Here is a 16,096-nt window from a genome sequence, read left to right on the forward strand (position 1 = left end):
GCTGAAAAATATGATTCTGTAAAACTGAGCTGTGTGGCTGTGAAAAGTGTTAGAAGTTAATTAGGTTTTAAAAGGTGATGATGGAAGTACTAAGGTTTGTGTCAATCTATTACAAAGACCAGCGTCAGTATAGCACATGAACCTTACTTTCTCATCCAGGAAGCTGGTTCAAGAAAAAAAAATATTGTATCATTCCACTTTATTTGCATAACCCTGCCCTGCTTAAGGCAGGGGAGCCACCGAGTGATCTCAAAATTAGCATGCTGTCACCTTCAGTGTCTCTTCTGTCATTCAGAAAAACAGGCAAGTGTGTAGACATATGAACCCATCTCACATCTACTGCAGAAATGTTAATTAGGAAGCAAGGCATCCCACGGCTCCACTCCTCTCCAAACGCCTAACTGACATGTTATGTATTTAAATCTCTTTCATGTGCCCTTATTATAGAGGAGATGAAGTCACATGCGAGTGATGGAAAATGTCATCATCATCGTGGTACAATATTTGTGCATGCACATAAAAATAAAAGCTAAAAATGGCTCACAACTGTGCATATTTGTCAGCCATGCCTGATGCCAGGATTTAAATCTTAAATAAATCTAAGAACAGTATAATTAATTTTTTTGAAATTGCAAAAGCAAAGACATATGGAATGTTAAAGATTAATCAGTAAATGTACAATTTTAAATATATAGCCTACATACATCCATCCTCTGGTAGCGTAATTGTACAGAGAGGATTTTCAGGCATGCCAATTTAGTTAATTCAATTTCTCTTGTTTCAAATATATTTGTGATGTATTAATACAGAGTCTTTTCATAATAAACATCAAACTTCCATGTCTTTGCTCTGTGTGTTTGGCTATTGGATGCCGCAGGCTCAGTGGTTTGGTAGGCTTGGTGCCAACATCTCTATTGTTGAGGAAATAGTGCCCTCTTGAGGCTCCAGAGAGGAAACTACACCCAGCATTGAACACCAGGGAATGTTGCTCATGCAGTCATTTTCTATGGTTAATATTAAGATGAGGCTGATAAGATAGAACATGAAATATGAATAAAATAGACTTCAAGAAAAATGTGTCCCTTATCTCAAAACAAAATACTGTGTTTGATAGAGCAATCAAAACCCAGAGCCATTTTGGCGACCAAGATAGCAGGGAAATGCTCATACTGAGGAATGATGAAACACATATGTAACTGTGATTAAACATCACTGCTGTGTTGTGCGTACACAGCTGAGACATCTGGAGTTCAAAGGCAAGTAGCCTCACAAAGGGAACAAATCCTCATCAAATGCACATACCTTTTTAAAATCACTGAATCGTTACCACAGCCTTACCTGAGTGAGACATTTTACATGACTGTCAGATTTTAAGAAGGCCTGAAATCAGAGAGACAGAAGTTATTTTTAAAAAATATTTTATTCTTTGCAAAGGAGGCATTGGGAGCGTCAGTGCGTTCTATGGCTTGTGTACAGAGTTCCTGTAGGAGACAAAATCATAGAACAAGCCCTTGGGTGAACTGAGGGCCCCACCCATGTTTACCAAGGAGGAATGTTTGAGGCAGCTACTCTGCAGCTGTTACAGAACACGGTCTTAAGCAATGGGCACAGTGTTTGAGCTGAAAGTGTTGGAGAGGAATGCTACTGTACAGTACGTGGCTTAGTACTTGACCCTGCCTGGCAGTTACATAAAACCCGAAGAAATCGAGCCATTCAGAAATGCTCTGTGGTATGAGTGAAGCGTAATGCTGCTTATACTTTTAAGAATGCTTGGTATGTTTCTCTTAGGAAGGAACCAAAAAAGAAAAATACTCCAACCATCCACCACTTCTGGAGTCATCCTATCTTGTTTTTGTGAAATCCAGGAGCTCTTAATCAAGGTGCCCCTGAACTCTACCTTTGATTTGTATTCATCATAATGCAACGTGGAAGAAAATTTGAATGCTACAATAAGAAAGTTACCCTCTACATTTCGTAATTTTAATGCTCAATATTTGATAAGCTAGTGGCAGAATGAATGCCTTCAACTACACTCTACATATGGGCACAGTCTGGTAAGCTAACATCGCAGAAGAATGCACAGATTCGTCCCAGATTCTTTAGTTTCAATTCATCTGCTGCTTTGTTTTGGACAACTTGACTCATCCACACACAATAGAACTTAACCAAATTTGGCATGGTGTGCGATAATATCATTATTCCCATGGAGCTGGTTTGCGAGCAACTGAACAGCCTCGACTGTAATCCAGAGCTGTCAACATTCCACCAGAGCAGCCGTTTGGGTTTAGGATTGTTTACAGAAACACTTTGGATCGGAGAGAGTGGTCGTTACATCTTGCATGTGGAGAGAAAACAGCTCCTCCTTATATTTGGTATAATCTCTGGATGCTGCTGAGACTGTGCCCAGGTTTGACAGCGTACAAATCATTGGATCAGACCCAGCATGGGATAAAGCTAACAACAGTGCAGATTGAATACAGTACATGTGTGTGGGGCAGGGACACGGCAAGCTAGAGTGCTAGCAAGCAGGTGTGGTTGACAGTTCCAATGTGGTCTTTCACTGCAAGTAGGCCTTACCTATACCGCTAACAGCACAGCCATTGAGAAAGCAAGTTGTATAATTGAAGCACCACCAGTGAGGAGAGTCAATGTGTTTCAGTACATTCATTGTCATTCCTGTTCTCCCTGGTAGTGTTATTTGGGTGGTGGGCGAAATCATAGAAAGGGGGATTGGGGTGAAATGATGCAGGGCGATTTAAACAAAGCCCAAGGGCACCCACACAGTCCAACCCACTCACACACACACACGCACACACACACACACACTCAAACATTCTCACACATATTATTTATGCAGGAGAAAAAAAATATATTAACATTTGCATTACAAAACAGTACAAGGGCCTCAGTGTAGTAAAATACCTCTTCTGTCAAATAAAAATGTGGAGAAGAATCCGTGTGGGGTGTCACTTCCTTATGTCTTACGTATGCAAAACTATCTCTCCCTTTGCCTTCAACAAAATATCTTGTCTCATTTATGAAAAATATTCCCACAGTTTAATGGGATTTGAGGCACTGGATTATATCTCTATACACACAAAGTCTTTTCCCCCCTCCTTAAAGTTTGTTCAGCAAATGGAAGCCAAATCCGGAGAGCTACATGATCTAGATGTCATTAGGGGTTCAGGGACAAGAGGGCGATGGGGAGCCCTTAACTAGTCAGCCATTAGACCCCAAGTTTCTCCTGGCTTTTCTCCCAGCCAACAGTCCAGCTGTCTGGCTCTGTAAAAACTTTGTCTTAGACCCACCAGGAATTGAACTTTAAACCCTCCCCCCCTTTTTTTCATTCCCAACAGACCCAACTACACCACTATTATCTGGTTCAGTCTGATTCATGAGTCAAATCAATTCATTCCTTCTACAACTTTAATTCTATGGCCTTCTGACAGAAAACCAGCAGCCATTGTAGTTTAAAAACAGCCTAGCGCCGGAGCCTTGTTCAAAGCGGTAGTTTTTTTTTAGGGTAACTGAAACAGTATTTCATTCTGTAGGAGCCAGGCATCTGTGGTCCAGTGTGCTCCACATCTCTGTATCCCACAGTGGCCGTCCAAACAGCCACAAGGGGCCCTGAACAATCTGTAATGGCTCTCTGTTGTGCAGAATCCACAGTATATGACCAGAACTTTTAGAAGACTTACTCCTTTCCACGGCTGGCTTACATGAACAAAAGAAAGCACAAAATAATCTGAACAGTTTCACAGCATGTTGGCATTCCTGTCTAATCTTCTCTGCCTGAGCAGGACCCTTCAGCTCAGTCCACCGGGCCCTGGAAGATTAGCTTGGAACAGCCCTGAGTGAGACCGAGCTGGGTGGCACAGAAGGGGCAGGCGGCATGGAAGGCGTGGGTGCCGTGGGGCAGGGGGATCTCGGCCCAGTATTTGACCGACTTCTCCGAGCACACGTGTCCACATGGCACGAAGGCATGCGTGGGCGCACCGGTGTCCACATAGAAGGCCGGCTCACAGCCCAGCCACAGTGGTACGTAGGGCCCGACCACCCGGCACATGGGACACTCTCGCTGAGTGTTGGGCTCCTGCTCTGAACGGTGGCCCCAGTTGTGGTAGCCGTGCACGTGGCCACAGGCCAAGTAGACCCAGGGCTGCTTGTCCTCCAGAGAGGAGAGGGCACGGCTGCGTTGCATGCTGGGGAAGGCGAGCGTGTTGAGACCTACGGGGCACTGGGGCCGCGCCGCGTTGATCTCCTGCCTGAGAGCCTCCAGATGCTTTTGGGTGGGAGTGTGAAAGAGGCCTTCTGCGGTACGCCACAGCAAAGTGGCTCCACATAGATCCACCAGGGAGCCGTCCTGCAGTATGTTACTCTCAATCTCCACCTGCAGAGGGTGATGTAGCAGACACATTTAGTTTCACTTAGCAAAAGAAAGAAAGAATGCTTATGTCATGCATGTAACCATCACAACCATATTTAGAACATCTGCTTAATACTCTGTGACGTTCGATTACTGTATGTATCAAGCTACTGACCAGTTTTCCTGGGGTCTGTGCTGAGCGGGTCTCTCTCAGTGTGTAAACATCCCCACAAACAGAGATCTCTCTCCATACACCAGGCTTCGACTCTTCCGTGAACCCACCCTTAGGGTGCATTACCAGCACGCCATTGGTTGTTAGTCCGTCCATGTGACCGTCAGGGTTCTTCCATTTTGCAGCTTTTTCCTGTAGGCCAGACAGAACATGGATGAAGATGCAAACTGATGTGCTGTGTGGCAGTCCACTTTTTACACTACACTGCCAATAAAAGGTATCACATTTGTTTATCTGGTTAGAACTTATAGATTTAAAAAGGCACAAACTGAACATCCAACCTTGCATTCGACAGCACTGTAAATAGAGATACCCCAGAGATATCTGGCATGGTACACTGAATAGTAATTACCCCGAGGAAGATGTTTTTGGAAGAATCAAAACCAGCTGCGTAGATACGAGCAGTGTAGGGCGGGTTACGCTCGCAGACAACTCTGCAGGCAAAGCGGGAGATGGTGCTCTGTGTGATGGGAGTCTCCTCTCCCTCCTGGCCTCCGGCTATTGTGTCAGTCACCACAAAGTCTATGGGACTCTCAGTGGAACGCCCAATCTACAAACAACACAGTAATTAATCAATATCATGCTACATTATTATATGGTTTCTTGTGAGCTCTTGTCAATACAATACAAAACCTGTGAACATTTAAACTCTGAACTGTTCTGCTTCCCCTGCAATTCAGTTTGTGGTGGGTTGACATTTGTGTGTGTGTGTGTGTATGTGTGTGGTAAAACTGCTGAGACACGTCATACTTTGGTACACAAAGTTTCATACAGCAGCATGTTATTATATCAGTGCACCTGATCCAAGTTTCTTCTTTTTTTCCCCCCAAAAATAGTATTTCAGGTTTATTTTGACGCAGACCACAGAGTTCAACACAGAAAAATGTCCAAACTGTTCTCAAGCTGAACAAACAAAAATAAAGCATTTCCCCCTTTCATTTCCTCATTTTTTTCCTTCTCAAATTGTCCTAAAGTCCTATTTTTTGAATGGTTTCCCTGTCTCTGCTGGGTCTGTGTTGCTATTTATTCAGTGTTGTTCACAGACACATGGACACAATGTGAATGTGAAGCATGTGTCTGCATGGCTAACTTCCCTCTGGTCATCTTCTCCTTGCCGTACATTCAGATTAACGCTACAGACAGAAGAGTTGACAGTACACATGCACTCACTGGTGGAGTGTAAGGCTCAGGAAGGGAAACAACGTAAAAATGTGTATAGATTTTGAAGGCATAGCTGCAAATATTCTGAATTAAATGTAGAGCTGAAAGGTTCAGTCAGATAAACCATTAGTCGATCGTCAGTGGTTTTGATGATTTCTTCATTATATATAATATTACATTGTATTGCAAATAATGTTTAGGACACCAAAAAACAGTACAGTAAAATATGCAAGCCATATAAAAACAAGCAATTTGAACACATCCCTTTGGGCTCTGGGAAATTATACTGTATCCATAATGAAAGTAATTGTTTGTTGCAGCCCTAATCAGACAAGTAACAGTGTCATTTAATGGGTTTTTACCTGAAACATGTCTGTGTCTTTATCATGGCAGTACTCCACCACCACCGTCTGGTTTCTGGACAGAGTGTAGGAGATGCTGTGTTGGCCTTTACAGTTCACGGCCTGAAATATAACAAATAGATAGTTTAACAATTTAAGTATAAATTCCACCAACAACAAAGGAGTGTTTCATTGTTTACTGCCACATGCAATCACTGCATTGTTGCTGAGGTTAAATTACAGATCAAGACAAAACACCAAAGATTCAACAACCACTATAGAAGAGAATATATATTTGTCCTCATTTTCACCCTGTTATTTAAACATTCTCAGGCTTTACAATAGATTATCACTGTATTTTCTTAGACTAGACATTAAAGCAAGAACTTCATATTACCTAAAACCAAAAGAGCTGTGGCAGGAATTTCTGGGAGAGGAACAGAGAAGAGTGTGTAAAGTCACACTCCCATGGCAGTGACCATAAAACTGCCCACTGGCCTCGGTTAACACGAGCTCACCTACCAGCTGAACCGCCTCAGTGACAGAGGGCGGGTTAAAGCCACTCAGGCCCAGCTCCCATCAACACTTAACCACATGCCACTATCATCCCGCTATAATCTGCAAATTCCATTTCCAAAACAACCCCCCCCCCTTCTCTTTGTCACGTGCAAGAGGGAAAGAGGGAGAGAGAAAGTGGGTCATCAGCACTGCCACACTCTGCTGTAACCTCAGAGACAGACGGGGACAAATGTCATCATCACATGCAGTCTTGTCTCGACTGCGCCGCTACAAACAAATGGTGCTCCACCTGTTCAACGGCTGAAACAAGTTCATACACACTCCAAACAGAAACATGTATTTTTGTAAGCACAAAACACCAAAATGTCTCTCTCAATCCCCTGTTCCTCAGTTGAAGAAGTGAAAATAAAAACGCCGCCTCGGGCCATCCAACCCCCGAAGGAAGGCCAATGCAAACAATCACACATGCACAAATGCAGTAATTGAGATCAAGTGGGGAAATGAGAAAGCAGGGGCAGGACTTGAATATGAGGCTGGCAGTGGCATCACGGGAGCTCCTCATTATCTGTCATGAACACCAGAGTGTGCGCAGACACGTGAGCTTTCCCACTCAGCTCTGGAGCCACAGAGCATTCACAGTTCATTCGTACGAGACTGCCCCACTGTGAGGGGAGCTGGAGCAGGTAGAGCTGTAGATGTAGAAATGTAGAAAAGAATAGTAGTAAGTAATAACAGAAAAGGTGGGAGACCGCTTGGTACTCCAAAAGAAGTCTCTCCTCAAATCAAGCTCACCAAACTGCTCGTCTCTAAGGAATGGCTATTTTTGACCTTGTGTACAGCTGGGAGTGCAGGGTCAGGCAACTGCAACAACTTCCTCCTCAGCTCACCCTCCGAATCCCAGGCCTGGTAACAGGGTGGCAGAGAGGAAGAGTGGTGAAAGGGGAAGAAGCTCACAGCTCTCTGAAACAGTCTGTAACTAATTGTGCAAATGGCGCTCTTTGCACAGTTGAGCTGTGCAGTAAAAATGGCCATGTTCCAATGTAACATGGTTTTCTGAGCAAACTGTCTGAGAAACAACTTGTAGTGTGGAGCAGCACAAACATTTTGCCATATTTCATAGACCGCTGCAGCACAACATTCAGCTCAAACTCGACTGGAATGATGCACTATCTCTGCAATGAAAAAGCCTCCGTCACAGAAAAACCTCTAAGCAGGAGTCGAGTTCCACATGGTGAGAGTAACCTGAACCAGAGGGCCTTTGGGCCTTTAACAAATCTGTAAATAAAGTCTGGAATATTGGCCTGCGAGAGGTGCAGAGGTAAGCAGCTCCTCTAGCTTGTTTAGCAGTTTTGCTTGGGAACCAAAGGCAGGAATGCAGGAAGGCAGACTCGACGGGGCAGTTTCTGGCAGGTATTCCGGTGCAAAGAAAAGCTATGAGGCCCGGCTGGGAACTACACTTACACATAGGAAATGTCAACATTAAGGTCTGCCAACAATAATGTAAAGGAGTTTACTGTGCGTTCCATAAGCTACTGAAATCACTGAAAAAACATTCTGCTGCTCTGAAAAAGTCCAATTTTCCTTCAGCTGTGATTTCTCTACCTTCAATCTCAATATGTATTCAAAACTGCATAAGTATATTGACAAAATTACTCATCATCCTCTGCCTCAGTTATTCAATAGCATGCTAATACGTTTTTTTGACTAAAATATACATCAAAAGACAAGCAGACAATTGTTCCTTCTCACTGAGAGTCTGTTCATTGAATCACTTCCATCCTCTGATCTGTTCTGTACCTTGCTGGCCTGGGGTGTGTTGAGGATGTGCACAGTGCTTGGCTTAACACCATTGGCTTTGGTCCTCCTGTATAGCGCAAATCTGCTTTTCCGTCTACCCCGATCTCCATTGGGCAGAGAGCCATTGTACCTGTCACAGAGAGGGGGTGGGTGGGGATGGAGGGAAGGACAGCAAATTCACAGTTAAATTTTTTATGAAAACGCAAACTGGTTTTTTTTGTAGCTGCAAAAAGACGTGTCTAATGAGATTTGCAGGCAAAATTCTTGTAATCATATAACAAGTAAACACGGGGAATTAGAAACATTCATGCGTTTTGAAAAGGAGCTTTGCCATGCATTACATCACTGGCAATCTAATGCACCCTATTAGCAAGCGTTACCTTGGATAATGTCTCTTATTACATAATGCACTCTGGTACTTGTGATTTCAGCGAGCCAACTCTGTGTAAACTGCAGCTGTTCTTTTGCTCTCTGTCCCAGGCAGGAGCGGTTTTTAAGATGCACGTCAGGTTTGCTATCACTTTGGGAACGCACAGTCTGGGTGGAGAACGGGCACACATGACTGGAACACGTTCTCTCATAGCTGGATTTTTTTTACACTGATACAGAAAGCTCTAAGATCTCAATTTAAAAGCCTCAGCATAACCAGAGGAACATCTTATTTTCACTTGTCAGTAGCAGTTTCCCATTTTCCCTTCAGTCTGCTGTGAGGCACCTAGCCTAGGCAACTCCTTGTGAATGAAGAAGCCCCTTCCGGTAGGACTGGTCCTCTCCCCATCCACCAGCTGGTTCCTACAGCTGGGACACCCCATGCTCTACTCCCATCCAACACACAGACCTTCTGTCACACACACTCACGGTGTGCTGAGCAGGCAACATCGGGCAACTTTGCACAACGGAAATATCTCTATTAAAAGCCTCAAATTTGCATAGCAATGCATACGATGAGGGAATGAGCTCCACCAACCGTGACATGACCTGACATCTCTTCTCTTTGTTGCGACAAATGCAACAGTAGCAACGAGAGCCTCTTTCTGCTCCTCCCTACCTCCCTCCAAAGCTAGTCCACCTGTCCCATGTCTCCACACGGCTGGCCAGGCATGGAAACACATGGTCCCAGTCAGCACAGTGCACAAAGCTGGCCTGTAGGACAAGCCACCCACAGAGAGCTAGAGAGGCACTAGATGATACTGTGGACAAAGCTACGACTAATACACTGACAGCAGGAGGAAAATGACAAAATAATACTGGATATATAATTGTATCAGTGTTTTAAAATGGTTCACAGACTCTTCAGCTTTTATTTCTAATGTTGATCATTGTTTAAAAGTGGTTTTCTTTTACATGTTGCTGTAAAAAGACATCCACTCTGGTTATAAGGTACAGGACAGAAAGCACTTCAAAATTACAGAAAAAAAAAAACAATGTTAAATATGCTCTTATGATATATTTATTAAATCAGATCATAAACATACTGATCCTCAACCTTAAGAAGATAGAAATATGGGATAGAAATACTGATGATCTCTCGTTAATAAACACTCTTTTGAAGCTAATTTAACAGTGTGCTGACTCCAATTTCATTAGACCTGTCCCAGAAACTCCCTACCTAAATAAAGAGCAGCCAGGCCTATATATTGTTCAGATTTCTATTTAGTTGGGGAGGGGGGGGCTATCTGTGGGATACCTGGTGCCTGGATGTCTCACATACAGCACAATAAGATGATATGCAGCTTAGCATTTTCTCCTTGATGAATTCCAACTGCAGAATATAACCCAGGCTCTCTGAGAAACACTACACGTGCCTTCTATTATTCATCATTACATTGAGGAACAATATTCTGTCAGCTAGGAACCGCCACCGTCACATTAGCTAGGACAGGCTCTTTAAAGCTGTGCTCCAACTAATTGTGATCGCTTTCCCTTTTGACCTGTGCCAGACAGACAGCGGATTTACCTTCCAATACTTAGGAGCAGGGATTAGACGACTCTGGCGTATCACCTATCCTCAAGGGTTGCACTAAGGAGCCAACAGCACCTCCTACCTCTTATGCTAACATGAAAGGCTAGTGTTTGCAGAATGAGGAGGAGATATGCTGAGCTGTTATAACCCTCATTAGCATGACACAGAGGCAGGGTGGCCTTAAAAGGTCACAGACGATGGCACAGAGGTTACATGATGCTGCAAAGTAAGACTACTAAACTAGGTCAATCTAAACTGTACAAATACATCAACAGTAAACCATCACTACATGGTAGGCAGCCATCAGTTAAGTGACTCACATTCAAGCTGTCATGGCTTCAAGTATCCATCTGACTGATATAACCTTGTACAAGACTGACACCACACCAGCTCCAGCTACACTCTGACCTTGTTGTGGAGGTTAGGAATGCAAAAGGAGAACTCTTCTCCTTCTTGGATGAATGGGATTTCTAAAGAATAAAAAAAGCAGCACATCTCAACAATCAGTGCCAGTTTGTACTAAAGATGTCCCCAAGTTGATTTGTACACTTCCTTTACCAAGTGGTTCTTTAGGGAGAAATGTACAGAGTTCAATCAATAGGCCCAGTCTCTCAGCCACAATGGACAGAGGAAGCTGAGGAGAGGCAAAGGCTGGGTCCTGATCAATCCATCCTTTCATTTCCAGGATACCCACGCAGTCGCCCCCACCCTCTCCACCCCCATCCCCCTCCTCACTGACCAGCACCAAGCCAATCCGCCCAGGCAGAGATGGGGGGCAGCCATGCAAGTAATAAGAGCCACCACGGTCATGGCAACAAACCGCTGAGGGAACTGCTGCTCAAACAAGCTTTGTCCCATGCTGTCAGCTATCTTGTCTACCATCAGTTTTATCAATGGGATGTGATGTCATGGCAGTGATTATACAACCGTCACATCTGATTCAGATATGTGTCTTTATGTCAGGAGGGAGAACAAAAGTATCAGCTCCAAAAAACATTCCACATGTTCAGCCTGGGGTAATAAGCAGTCAGCACTTTCTGTCCCTTATAATAAGCAGTATGGCTGTGAGTGTATGGGTGGAGGGCAAGGGACAAAAACCACACTCTGCCATGCTCTGTGTACAAGCAGCTCATTTCAAGTGCTTCACACAAACGCTGTATACATCCCACAGCACAAACACCTAATGTTCATTTTAAATTTTAATAACTTCCAAGTGAGTTGCAGCACTGGCCAAACTCCAATCACTGATGACACAGCAGGTGTTTCCCATCATCTGTGGCAACTGTTGCCACAGACAGCCCTGACAGTTTATAAATATAAACATATTAGTTTAAAAAAAATGATAACTGGCAGCAGTTTATCCTGAACAAACCCTGAAAACAACAACAACCCAGTAGTGATTTTGAAATAGCTCTGAAATAAACAAAGAAAAAGCCAGGCCAGTTTCTACTCAGTGGCAGGATGAGACACATATACAAATGTCACTGCCTTGTGTGTTTTTAACATCAATAGATCAGGGCTGGATATTGTTTGATATTTTGCAATACTAGTGTGATAGTTTCAGTATCAATGCCCAAACTGCATTGAACAAAAGAAGCCCAAGTACTCAAATGTTAAATGCTGTCTAAACACAATGCAAGAACTTCAAGTTGTCTAAAATGGGAAAAGTGTCTGTCTGATAAAATAGTAAGTAACAGCCCTATTTGACAGATTTGACAAAGTATTAAGGCTTGATACCCCACCACACACAAGATTACTGGCAGAAGTTTAAGCACCTTGATTCTAATGGTATTTTGGCATAAAATTATAAAATCTGTGACCAAAAGTACTGTCAAGTTTACTGATATAAACAAAGACATACTGAGATAAAAATAACTAACTACTGACTACCTTACAGAAAAGGAAATAAAACTGTGCCCACAGAGAGTTTGGGATCTCTGATAAACTGCACTATCCTGTATGCTGCTGTAACAACGCAAATTTCCCCACAGAGGGATTAATAGGGGATTATCTTAAAGGCTGCTATAGGACAATATGACAATATAGATCTGTGCTAGCTTTCCTCTTCTATCTTGGGTTGTGTCAGGCCACTGTGGGCAATATTGCAAATCAATGAGCAGGACACTTTTATGGCAAGATTTTACCTTGATTTTTCAAGTGTTTAATTTGCTGGATTAGCCAAGAACACATATATCCTATTTGGTAATTTAGTCCATAAAGAAAATAAATTATTATATAAACGATATACATGGATATCGCAATATAAGTGGTCCTGGGGCCTGGTACTGTTTCAGGTCCCCTACCTCACCATGTGAACAGCAGACATTAGAGAATGAAACCTGTTTAGGTGTTGAGTTGTGTGATTTCAATCTATTTAAAGCAACAATAATCTATAGATAATTTCTTTGCATCTTGGAAACTATACAAACTATGGCTTTGTAGTGCATGTGCGCGTGACTACAGATGTAAAGTTGTGCGGTCTGAGCTACAGACAGTATTGAAAATAAGAGGAACCCTGGGGACTGGGGGAGGGGACCACCACCACTTCCGAATTCCTAAAACCCCATGAATCCAACTTTAAGGTAGAAGGAGCGCCCTGGTCCGAGTTGCTGAGATGGATGGATTCATTTCACCGGGGTTTCTAAAGTTGTCCTGAACGTATCTATATGGCGGACATCGGCTTGTTCAAATGCAGCGACACTCGCGACTGTTGTGTCGTTTCCGGTTATCAGGGAATGAAACATCGCCAAAAGCTCAGCAAAAATAAAACGTACACATTTCTGATTGCGCACGTGTCTGATTAGTAGAGTAACGTGAGCGCGTGAATCTCAACTGGGCTTGGCGTTTCTCATAATCACGGTATATCATGAGAGTTATTGGTATAAAAGTCGATGTTTGCCTAAAATAAAAACACATTACTAAAAGTTCACATCATATTTTCAAAGCAGTCACGTCGCTAGTTACGTTAGCTACGCGAGTACCCTCTTGAGAAACTTCCTCAAGATAAACACTAGCTTTAGCGTCAACGTAGGAGAGTCTGTCAAGTAAAATAATCCCTAAATATACATTAGCAAGGCTAAACTTACCCCAGCACCACCAGCTCCCCGTATTTCACTGGGTCTTTGGACGGGGCGCAGTGCTCCTCCTGGCTTGACGAAAACATGAGGCTTCTGGCTTCACTGTGTAACATTAGCTATACAGTAATAACAGCGGCTCAAAAATCACCCGGGATTCCCTTCAAAAAACACGACAGGCTCTCATTTCAGATCATATATCCAGCGGCATATGTCTCTGTGCCCACACCGATCCAGTTTTCTATAAATAAACTGGTCTTAAACTTCTTTAGCGTGACATTGCAAAATGTAACTTACTTGGCGGTTGAATCCTCTCTGAAGCAGATACAAAAACAGCGAGCAGCAGGGCCGGAATGTACCATTCCCTTGTTCTTTACTTTGTGTAGGGGGACTCCATACCAAATATGTGTTTAAAGTAGTGTTTTTGACCTATGTGTGTCGTATATAGTTACTAAAAGTTATTAACTACATTAGAGAGAAGTATTTTGCGTTTAACTTATTCTTGGATAAGCAACGTTATCGTACTTTGAGTAAAACGTCCCAGTTTCGCCACCTCGCACGGCCCATGGATCGCACCCTGTGTTATGTAAACAAAGAGTACAATCTGGGAATTCTTAAAGGGATCATACTTTTCGTGATATGTTTTGCAAAGTTTCCAGTTTCCCATATTGAACGAGAATAAGGGTTTACACACTTTTCGTCACAACATCTTGTGAGTATTGGCATCATAGGAGTCACTTCAGCACAAATGTATCAGGGATCACATAATATTAGATGTGAGTTTTGTATACAGTTACACGGGCCTAAGTGAGTCTACAAGAAGGTGGGGCAGTGAAAATAATCATCCTGGTACATTTCCTGACTGAGACAACATGCAGAGAGTGGAAAGGATGGTGAAATCAGATTTGCTTATTTTATTGGTGACTCCCGCGGGCCCTTTCAAGAACTTTATTTGATTATGACTTTATTGCAGGTGGCTAATGCATGTGATTGATTATGCAACATAATGACATCACTATTTATCTGCATGCCTGGAAGTTTTATTTTCACATTACCATTGATCATTTTGATCATTTTGTTGTCTAGCTTCCTATTTTCATCTTTCCTTTTGTTGGTTGCGGGCCTACAGGTATCTGCTTATTTCTTCCTGTAATATCAGTCACCTTGGTCCATGTGAGAAGATGCAAATCAGTCTAATAATAATAACAACACCAAGGCCTAGTCATTTGCTTAAGTGCTTCATCTGGGAATTACTCACAGACCTTCTAATGTAACCAAAAGTTAACACCTTATGTGAGGATGTCAAGAACTTCTCGACCTCCAATGTCACCCCTTCCGATATCCCACATGTCCAATTGTTCGCCTTTCTGATGAATGTGCCACTTCTCCGCTTTGGTCTGGCAGTCTCATCAACATTTTACTGCCTCTGTCTTGTTTTCACAAGAACCTGTATGGCTGGAGGTGCCTTTACTGCTTCAGGCCCCTTCAGTGGCCCTATTGCCTCTGTAATTACGGCCTTCTGTTTGAACTGGTGTTCAGTTTCAAAGTGCAATAACACTTGACAGAAAAACAAAAGGTACTAGGGGGTCACTGGGGCCCATGAAGATACTTTCCTCCCCGCCCTTATGTACCACAACTTAAACTCTGCGGTACAATATGATACAGCATTGATGTGTTATTCCTTTTGCAAGCAATACAACTCAGATTAATCCATGGCATTTGTTAGTTCCGTTCATAGCTGCACATACTTGTCCATTAATAGTACAGAGGAGTGAACTTCAGCTTCTTCAGCAGTTGTGCACAAGGATCAAGCTGCATTAGGCTTTTAACTACAGGCCTAGGGGCTGGCCTTAAAGCTGCGGGTATAATGAATGTTTACTGCTCTTTTGTGTCACTGTCTCTTTCCGCTTGCTTTCATCCACTGAGCATTGTCTGTGTAAAAGAGCACTACAGTCTTTTCTGTGTCTGTCTGACTCACCCTCCCGCATGCACACAAACACACACACATACACAGTAGAGTTGGAGGGGGGGATCAAAGGCTCTCTAGCACATACCACACTGATGGAGAGCAGATGCAGGGAGTGGGCTGCTTTGCTGAAGTTGCGCTGGCATAGTGTGAGTGCAAATCTATGTTTAGGAGGAGGAGTCAAATGTTACCAGGCAAGAAGCATGCAGAGCAGAGGCCTACTGCAATGAGCTAAATTGCGCAATTGAGACAAAACAGTGTGAGCAATGATGACATAGGAAAGACAAAGCACCCATTAACTTCCTCACTGCTCAGCAGGCTTTACACGTCAGACTTTCTATGGGAGTCATGAGACTAGGCGTAAGTGTCTGACTAACTTCAGGCAGATTTATTGCTGGTTTCTCCCACAATTTTGAAATCTTTTGTCATTTACCCACATAGGATGACATGTCAGGCTTTTCCCAGAACAGTGAGACACATTATATGAGATAAAAGTGACAGAAATATATATAATTAAAGTATAAATGTGTCAGTTTTAGAGATCATCATACAATGAAATGTATTGCAAACAGCTTGTTTATTGTTATCAGAGGAATCAAGACATTTAAACCCATGACTGTATATTAGGATTCAGCTGCGTAATAGGGGACTGTGTACATACAGTACAACAGCAGCCT

General features: G+C 43.0%; 1 protein-coding gene across 1 annotated transcript; it reads right to left on the minus strand.

The window, feature by feature from the left end:
* Positions 1–1,401: 1,401 nt before the first annotated feature.
* peli2 (pellino E3 ubiquitin protein ligase family member 2) lies at positions 1,402–13,667 on the minus strand. Its single transcript, XM_070920343.1, has 6 exons — positions 13,466–13,667; positions 8,417–8,546; positions 6,122–6,223; positions 4,951–5,148; positions 4,542–4,730; positions 1,402–4,390 (listed from the first exon to the last, which is right to left on the minus strand). Exons 1-6 carry the CDS (start codon positions 13,567–13,569, stop codon positions 3,812–3,814), a joined length of 1,302 nt encoding a protein of 433 aa, XP_070776444.1. The 5' UTR covers positions 13,570–13,667; the 3' UTR covers positions 1,402–3,811.
* Positions 13,668–16,096: the final 2,429 nt, after the last annotated feature.

This window comes from Enoplosus armatus, chromosome 15 (assembly GCF_043641665.1).
Source record: "Enoplosus armatus isolate fEnoArm2 chromosome 15, fEnoArm2.hap1, whole genome shotgun sequence".
Taxonomy (NCBI): domain Eukaryota; kingdom Metazoa; phylum Chordata; class Actinopteri; order Centrarchiformes; family Enoplosidae; genus Enoplosus; species Enoplosus armatus.

Bases quoted from the DNA above. Each gene is read 5' to 3' on its own strand.
- peli2 (XM_070920343.1), bottom strand. From the start codon at position 13,569: ATGTTACACAGTGAAGCCAGAAGCCTCATGTTTTCGTCAAGCCAGGAG. The intron at 8,547-13,465 runs GTAAGTTTAGCC...TCTCTGTGACAG, and splicing joins GGGGAGCTGGTGGTGCTGGG to GTACAATGGCTCTCTGCCCA. The intron at 4,391-4,541 runs GTCAGTAGCTTG...CACCCTCTGCAG, and splicing joins CACAGACCCCAGGAAAACTG to GTGGAGATTGAGAGTAACAT.